Raw genomic sequence first — 9,363 nt, forward strand, 5'->3', positions numbered from 1 at the left:
AAAAATCATTTAACAAGAATTATGTTTCTGCACGATGAGAGAGAGAGAGAGAGAGAGAGCGTCATTAACTGGAAATCGATGGGGGGATCGATGCGGGGGAACCTCTGGAAACAGATGAAAAGGGAAAGGGAATGGGAATGGGAATTGGATTCCAAGTTGCGCAACACTGAGGAAGAAGCGGTGCCAGAAAGATATCACTTTTCAGCGGATCCATGGCTATCGGATAACGGTCATTCCGCCCATATATATCCCCTGGATGTCAGGGCCAGGGCCACCATTCGCCCGGGAGATCGATGGCCAGCATGTCATTGTTATCCCTCATCCTGGCTCTGCTCGGTTGCCTACCTCTCTTGCAGGGGCAGCAGCAGCTGCAGCATGCCGTCTACCCTGCCTGGCTGTACTCCATGCCCTGGCGTCCGCTGGTGCCGTCCACTCCACAGCAATCCCCACTCTCGCAGTTGAGTCCCGGCTACACGGGTCCTCAGACCTTTCCTTCTGTGCAGCGGGAGAGGGAGCGGGAGCAGAGGCAGGAGAAGCTACTGGAGCCTGAACAGGAGCTGAAGCAGGGTCTGTTCACGCCACAAATACAGTTCCTGGGCCACACAGGACCGCCTGTTCAGGGAAGGTTCAGCCTGCCCTTCAGGCCCTCTCCCTTTTCGGGCTACACGGATGACGATGACGAGGATCCGGGAGGAGGATCTCTGGAGGAGCCAGCCAGAGAAATAGAAAGAGTTGGACCATTCGTCTACCTGTCCCCTGGCCGTCTGTACAACATATTTAGATCATAGAGTTCCCCATCATTAATCACGAATAAAGAAGTAGAAGCCACCCAAAAGCCACTGTTAGACAATCGATTCGAAAGGTCTTCCCACACAATCCAATCTCTGGCCATGTAATCTCTGGCGATGACTCGCCCACCGAAGGGGCGATGGGGAGATGGCAGGGTGAAGATGGAGAGGCGTCTGGTGGCCGACTTTTACCATGGGCGGATCTGGTCGGATCTCTGGCAATTTGTTGCCGCTTTCAAATGCCTCAATTACGACGACGACGAGGGCCCAGACGCACAAGACGCACAAGTCGCAAATCGGCGAAATTATATCTCGATCGACATGGCGGCAGGTGTGACCTTGGTGGTGCGATTGCGCAACGCGCAACAGAAGTGGTAACCCAACTGGTGGTGGGGCGGATGGGGCAGAGACGGAGACAGTGGCAAGGGCAGCGGGTGCCAGGCAATTACATCAACTAAAAGCGCCGCGCAGTGGCACACGACCCGCCACGATGAAACGAAAGAAACGGCACACAAAAAGAGACAAAAGCGCCGCCTAAGAGGCAGAGAAGCTACCAGAAGAATCACACAAAAACCATAGGAGAAATACTTAAGTCTGCTAGAGATCGAGGTGGTGAATACTCTTTGGATCTCTTTGGGTCTATTTAAGGCACATTTACATTTCGTACGTTGATCCAAGCAAGTTTTTCCGTATAAAGATATTAAATATAGCTTTTCTGATCTGAGTTAAATAATATTTTAAAGAAGCGGGAACGCTGTAAGCCGCGGCAAGGGCCGCCGCTCCCCTCCGCCAGTGGGCGCACACCGCACGATGAAGAGTGTGTGAGAAAGAGAGACGGTGAATGAATAGGCGCGTTAAAGGAGGTTGTGTAGCCACAGAAATGTAATTTCTCATATCTTCAATAATTTTTATCTAAGGACCGTTTAATGATGCTCCCAGATTCAGTGATGAGCGCCACTGAATTCGTAGAGGAACAAATATGCATCCGGTATAGTGGTTCCGTTCTCGGGAGGACTTCTACAAGTACGAAGCAAAGGGCATTTGTAACCTCGTACACGAGGTTCGACCTGGGCAGAGCGAATATGCTCTTTCAGCATGGGGGATATATGTAAGGTATAGGGCAGCCAATCAATGTGGACACTGGAGTGTGCCACACGGAAGAGTGGTGCCAGAAGCGGGATCGGAGTTTCAGATGGATAAGGAAGTGCCTCATAAGAGCTTAAGAGATATGTATGTACATTCTCTGATCAGTTTGTTTTGTTTATCATTGATATGATTAATTTATCAAATTCATTCAAAATGTTTTGGTATTCAAAGATACATATGTATGTACATATGTCTGTACAATAAAGATTTTTAAGAGATTTAAATTAATAAGATCTATAACTTCCTTCCGATAGAGGCGTAATCGCAAAGATCCCCTTCCGTTCCGCATACTGTACATCGTATTGCAAAATCGAATACAAATCTCTTTTAAAATTTGCTTCGCTGAAAACACCAACAATTACAACGGGAGACAAGAGTGGAGAGATAAGAGAGAAGAGTGGATTACGGAGCGTGGATTGAGAAGAGGGAGTGTGGAGAGAAGAGAGTGGCGTTGTGCGGCACAGGTAGTACGAGTAACTGTAAATTAAATGCAATTTGCGCATAAGCCGAGCTGCCTTTCTGGCAAGGGTGTGACAGCTGTGGGAGAGGAGGGACCAGAGCGGCTCACTGGGAACTTGGGAAAACACACACCTTGCCCGTGCAGGGAGGGGTGCAGTGGGGTATAGGGGAGCGAGCCAAAGGGCAGCCCGTGACATGTGATATGAAAAAGTGTCACTTGAACTTGAGTGGCGCTGTCGGGTCTCCGCCAATCCACACAGTGGTACAAATCACTGAAAATAGTGGAACACATATTTCAAGAGGATAAGCGAAAATGAGTAGTGTAGTACACCCATAGAACAGCAACAGCACCCCCACTACATCTTCCTACTACAGTAAGCCCTCATTATGAATACTATAAGACATTCAAATCAATATCTATCCCACAGTGCGTGCGTCGAGAGTGAGAGTAGATGTGCCCCTCCGGTCCGCCCTCTGCCAGCGGCTGACACAAAGCAGAGCGCAGAAGAAACCAAAGCCGAATTCGAAACCGAAAACATACATATGTACGTCTGCGTCTGCGTATGCAAAGCAGTCGCAGCCGACAAAGAGTGCGAATGAGAGGAGAGAAGAAACTGTTTTCGCATCGCTGCGCGTCGGCGCAGTTGGCGTCGCAGTTGGCGCTGAGCCGCTGTCCAAGTTAGAGTCGTGGCTGTGGCTGGGGCTTTGGCAGCGGCCGAGGCAGAGCGCGTATAAAAGGGTTGGCCGTCGCAGAGGTCGTCAACATTGCGCTAGCTACTGCTGCGCGCGACACTTGTGGAATACGCGAGAAAGAGATAGATAGCCAAGTCAAGCCAATCCAAGGATAACTGTTAATTTTTTTTGCAATTTATTTGCTGCTGTTTTTTGTATTGTGCCCGTGAGAATGCAGTTTGGAAGAATCCCGTTAGCTGTGGCTCTGTTCAGCTGCTGCTGCGCATTGCTCGTCAATGCCGACGTCCCCACCGATGCCATCGCTAAGCAGGCCTCCGCCCCATCCGCCACGCCTACCAAACTGAAGCGAGATGCCGGCTTAAGCTTCGGCAGTGGCCTCTACCACGGCCCCTCGCACAAGTACCTGCCTCCCGGTCCATCCCACTCCTCCTCCTACGACTCGGGCTTCGGGTACGCTTCGACTCTGCACGGAAATGGGCTTTCGTCCAACAGCGGCTACGACTTCGGGCATGCGGATACCACTCTGGAGAGCTACGGAGGACACCATTATGGAGGACACTCCTCCCATGGAAGGCCGCACTACATCAGCAGCAGCAGCGGCAGTGGACACCACCATCAGGGGCCCAAGGTAGAGACTTACATTGTACAGACGAGCGGTGGATCTGCATCCGGACATGGCCATAGCTACCACGGACACGGCCCAAGTCACGGTCACGGCTACGGATACAGTCATGGATACGGACAGGGGCACGGGTCTGGATCAGGATCTGGCTCCGGCTCCGGCCTGGGCTACAAGTACTCCTCCCACGGATCCACTGGTGGAGGCGTTGGAGGAGGCTACCTGAATCTTCTGGGAGGCCACAAGCCCAGCAGCACCTATCTGGTAGCCGGTCCAGAGTACTCTCACAGCAGTCATCACGGAGGATCAGGAGCAGGAGCCCGTCCAAGCTATGCCATCTCCTCCCAGCACTCTTCGGCTGGTCACGGCTTCAGTCACGGATTCGGTCATGGACTGAGCCATGGACCAAGCCACGGGCATTCTCTGGAGCACGTATCCAACCACGGGCACGCTCTGGAGCACGCCTTGGAGCAGGGTCTGAGCCACGCCCTGAGCCTTAGCCATGGAGGAGCGCAGCTTGGTGGCTATCCCCATCACGCCCCATCAGCCCATCCCGCACTGGAGCATCATCTGGGCGGAGAGGAGACCTCCGGCTACAGCTACGATGCGCCCAGCATTGGCTTTGGCAAATCCCCGCCTCTGAGCAGCTACGGAGTTCCGCTGCTGCCCGGCTATGAGCATCAGCAACACCCACAGCACCCGCTGCCCGATCAAGTGCAGGTCCAGGTGCTAGAAGAGCAGGAGCACAAGGCAGAGCAGGCAGCGGAGGAGCATCAGACGCCCGTTTATGCTTTGGGCCACAAGGGTCTGGGCCACTTTAGCTACACAGCCAACAAGCCACAGGCCCTGCACACCGATGTCCTGTCCAACAGCGGTGGCCACCATCATTCCAATGATATTTCCTTGAACGAGCTGTCCAAGGCGCCCTTCAAGCCAAGCGCCTTCCTGGGGGCTAAGCACGAGCCCAGCTCCGGGTCTGGCTATGACTATGCCACGCCCAGCAATCAGTATCTGCAGCCCCCAAGCTCGTCAGGATACGACTACCAGGCCCCCCCGCCCCAGGTGCTGTACGGTGCACCAGGGCACTCGGGGGACTCGGCCACGCCCATATTCGAGCCAGAGGCCACCTACCTGCCGCCCGTGCCCACCCACGGATATCATTAAATTATTAAACTACTTTTAAGAGCTTTAAGCGCAACAATCTATTGTAATTTTTTTTATATCGAAATAATAAAAAAACGAAATGGAAAACGTAAATGCTGCCACGCCCCCTTCCACTCTCTCTTGGATGAGAAGTGGAAGTGCCCTTTCAGGACGGCAGCTGGAAAGCTGGACAGATTCCAGATGCTTAAAATGCAGGGCACATCCAACGGTTCACGATTTCTCGTAGCTCGTTTTCTGATTACGGATTTCGCTTGCTCGAAATTTTTTGAATTGTGATTTGAATTGATGCGAGAAACTATATCAAGAAAAAAAGCAATAATAAAAAACTATAGAGAGAAAGGAAAGAAAGGAGAGGACAGGAGAGGAGAGCAGACAGCATAGTGGTGTTTTGTGGGAGTGGAGTGCCATGGCTCTGCAACGCCTGTGGCATGGCCAATTAGCTTTGAAGACAACGATCCCAGCGATTGCTTGTGGAACTTCTGCTGGTGTTGCATTTACCAACCAGCAGAAGAGAAATTGAGTGGTTTGATACCCCTAAAAAGGGATCCTTCACACAGTTCGAGGGATCTACTAATCTAATCTGCAAAGAAATCGAGATAATACTTCTGAGAATTGACTTCTATTCAATTAAAAGATGAGACAGAAGACGAAATCTTTCCCCACGATTCCAAATGATGAACCTTATATCATCAACATAGAGAGAAGAGAAGACCTCCATAAGATTATGATTTCATATATTCGTTTAAACGAATAAAGCAAAAATTAGGAACATGATCCAAAGAAGATGAAAGTTTTACCCCCAAAAACTGACCTAATCTAAATTCCAAGCGATATATCCACATACCATTCGTAGTCTGAGAGTTTTCTTGGTGAATTTGGATTCATTAATCAGTATGCCAGACCATACTCTCCCTCCGGAATACTTCGATTAGTGTGTCAGCAAAAGGGAGAGAACATTCATGGGTCTACTTAAAGATTATCCACTAGTTAGATACTCCAAGTGCAGATCTTTCCACAGAGATTTCTCATTCCACTGTAATCCTCTCTCCACTGGTTGTCTCTGATCATGATGGATGGTCAAAACGCACTTAATCATCCTCTCTCTTGCCGCCAAACTCTGTTGCATAATTCGGCCAACCAGTTGTGGCATTTGATCCTTATGGCATTATCGCTGACCCAGTTCAGAGTCGGAGCTGGAGTTCGGAAAGTGAAAGGATGACAGCTGGAATGATGGACATGTTGGGAATGATGGGCATGTGCCTGTGCATGTGCATGGGCATGGGCATGGGTATGGGTATGGGCATGGGCATAGGCATAGGGCCCCCACTGCGCTGGTCTTGAGATGAACTTGAGGCTTGGGATAGAGTCATGATTCTGTCTGTCTGGTGGGCTTTTTCTGCTATCGGGATGGGGGGGGTGGGGGGTTCTCCCACGTTCATTAGCATAATTGAGCCGCCACATCCGGCCAGATCCGGAAGCGGCCAGAATTCGCTCACTGAGACGTGACTTGGACTGTGACTGTGACTTAAACCAAATGCTCAAGATCTCATAGAGATTTCGTCAGGGTCAAAGCTGCGTGAAAGTTACGCAACTCTGAACTCCAGCCCTCTGCCCCTCTTTCCCACTATGTATTTCTCTTTTGTCATTCTCGTTTTTCTTTCATTGGAATCTTTTCTGTGTTTTCTATATGTTTATGTGTCGACAAATTCATTCAAGCACAAAACAAAAGAAAGGTAAAAGGGCAGGGAGGGAGATCTCTGGCACAATAAATTAGATAAGTTTTTGAAGACCCTCCCTCCCTCCGCTGGGGATGGCTGTGACAGGTGCAGAGAGAGATGGAGCGTGCTTTATGGCTCTGCTCATTAGCTATCGATAACTGATCGATATCTCCATCGATCAATGTAGATTGCTGCTGGCCAAATTATGTGCGAACTTTGGACAAAAGTTCACCAGAGTTGGATGCCAAGAGGGGGGTCTTACACATTGGCAGAAAAAAAAGTAGATTGACTTATCGAAGGCTTCAATACCCTTGCTAATCGATAAAGGGATCTAAAGTGATCAAATTAGTCCATTACGGAGAATACCAATTTCCAAAGCCATTAAATATAATTTAAAACCTTTCTAACTGGATGAATCTACATACATATATACATACGTATGTATGTACATACATATATGGGAAATCAAGCAGAAACCATATCATACCACGTACGGAGCAGTAAATATCAGAATTTTGGAATATATAACATATTTTTAAATGCATACGAAAGCCATGTGTTCCCAAACATGTGTGGAAAATAATAATACCATCTGACAAAGTGTATTAAAAAGCGTTAAATATTATACCATTTCATCGTTATTGTTGTTCCGCCATGCCATGGGTTTTATTATTGCTTTTGTTATTTATGACTTTTACGCCTGATTTTTGTTAATTTTTACCCACACTTCACACTCCACACTCCATAAGGTAGGGATCGGGAACTGGCAGAAATAAAATGAAATGGCTGTGAGGTTGTGGCAGGTTGAGGTTTCTTCGGTATCGGTATTAAAGTGCAGCAGCAGCGGACGACAACGACCATTCACTTTTCATTTCATATCGTTCATGTTGTTATTTCGAATGTGGTAACATTTTATGTTGTTGAATCATTTCTTGCTTTTTCTCTTTTCCACCATTTCTTCTTGTGGGCAAGTACCACAACGGATGGAAGAGATCACCAGAGGGATCAGCAAAGTTCAAATATAGCCAGGAAGAGAAAGAGGATCTCTATATCCACTAGAGAGAGAAAAGAAGGAACAACAACAAGGTGTTCAACTCAAGGAATTTTCCATCGGAAAATCGCCTATTATACTTTAGGACTATCAGAAGCATCTCCAGGATATAATATACTCCAATGATCTGGGAATTCAGTTCAAGACAGGGCTCAGTATATTTATAACACCAGGGAGCAAAATGTATAATCTTTTGGTGCAGATAAAAACTAAAAAGTCTTTCCTTCTGCTCAGCTATAGCCAATGATTTCTGAATATTGTTTACAGGAATTTTACAGTTTTTTTTTTCAGATACACCTTTGTAACCTTTTTGATTCGCAATCCAAAATTATTTTAGAGGCTATTGATTTGTTCACATCAACACTTCATCGTTCCTATGGCAGTTAAATATATTACTATATTGATTCTATCTCGACTATTCCGTATGCATGAAACTCTTAATTCTGTTCTTCCAGCAAGCACTTTCACAGACAACTCATGACGCAAAAATTCTATGGGGCTGTTCTCCGTTCCTCACTCAATGCATGGATCACAATTTCAGAGGTGGTGAAATGTATACAAACATATACAAAATCGAAAATCAGTAGTAAAGGGCGGTGACGGCTTACTTGTTCTAGGTTGTTCAGTAAGTTTTTCGGTTCGAAAAAATAGTCACGAATTTGAGAAAAGTTGTCATCAAATACTGCAAGGGGAGGGAGCTCTTATACCCGATGAGTATAGTTTAGATTTTAGATTTAGATATGTTTTAGATTTGTGAGGAAAATGAATGTGTGTAACGTCCAGAAGGAAGCGTTTCCGATCCCATAAAGTATATATATTCTCGATCAGCATCAATAGCCAAGTTGATACAGCCAAGTGTGTCTGTCCATCCGTCCGTCCATATGAGCGCTTAGAGACTATTAAAGCTAGAGCAACGACATTTTGTATCCAGACTTCTGTGATATGTCAAAATCTGTGAGAATCTGTGAAAATAAAGAACGCAATATCATAGAGAATGATTATATCAACCAGATTGCTCAATCTGGATCAGATCGGATCATTATTATAGCCAAACCGAACAAATCAATTTTTGGTCGCTACTCAGCGCCCGACGACACGTTCTGACTGATTTTTTTTCTCTCGAAGGAGGAGGATGTTTCCGGATTACCAATAAATAAGCTTTGTTTAAATGTTAAATCCAAAATGTTTTATTTCAAACTCAATATCTTGGATTTTAATTCTCAATTAAGACTGACTGCAAGACCTTTGTCTTGCCGTTCTTATGATTGTTGCTGGTCTTCCTCTGTGGACGTCGCTGACTCTGTATTTCAAAAAATAGCTTATTTACCATTCTTGAACGATGAGCTCTTGGCTGTCGCAATCACATCCTGCCTAGTGCTGACGCCTGTGTTTATACCAGTGTCATTCGATGCGATAATGTGCTACATATTGTGGGTTAGGCTAAGTCCAAACGTGTGGGCTTGGCGGGGGAACGTCGATGGGTTTCGAGGGGATTATTCCTCCCCACCTAGACTGAAGAGAGGGCCATAATGGAGATATGGTCGGAACGGAGCTGGAATCCGAATGAAATTGGAGGTCGATGGTTACTTTTCTTCTTCTGATGAATAAAAGGCCCGTGCAGGTTAGGCTCCCAGCCAAATATGTCATATGTAGAGATGAGATGGTTTTTGGCTATTACTCTTATTTCGATGATGGGGGCGTTATCCTGCGTGAAATTTAGGTGTA

General features: G+C 47.1%; 2 protein-coding genes across 2 annotated transcripts; both read left to right on the top strand.

The window, feature by feature from the left end:
- The first annotated feature begins 274 nt into the window (after positions 1-274).
- LOC4815579 (uncharacterized) lies at positions 275-827 on the top strand. Its single transcript, XM_033384301.1, has one exon. The coding sequence runs from the start codon at positions 294-296 to the stop codon at positions 786-788; it is 495 nt and encodes a 164-aa protein (XP_033240192.1). The 5' UTR covers positions 275-293; the 3' UTR covers positions 789-827.
- A 2,289-nt stretch (positions 828-3,116) lies between these two features.
- Positions 3,117-4,962, top strand: LOC4815404 (hornerin). Its single transcript, XM_001355425.3, has one exon. The coding sequence runs from the start codon at positions 3,298-3,300 to the stop codon at positions 4,867-4,869; it is 1,572 nt and encodes a 523-aa protein (XP_001355461.2). The 5' UTR covers positions 3,117-3,297; the 3' UTR covers positions 4,870-4,962.
- The last annotated feature ends 4,401 nt before the right edge of the window (positions 4,963-9,363 follow it).

Source organism: Drosophila pseudoobscura, chromosome X, assembly GCF_009870125.1.
Source record: "Drosophila pseudoobscura strain MV-25-SWS-2005 chromosome X, UCI_Dpse_MV25, whole genome shotgun sequence".
Taxonomy (NCBI): domain Eukaryota; kingdom Metazoa; phylum Arthropoda; class Insecta; order Diptera; family Drosophilidae; genus Drosophila; species Drosophila pseudoobscura.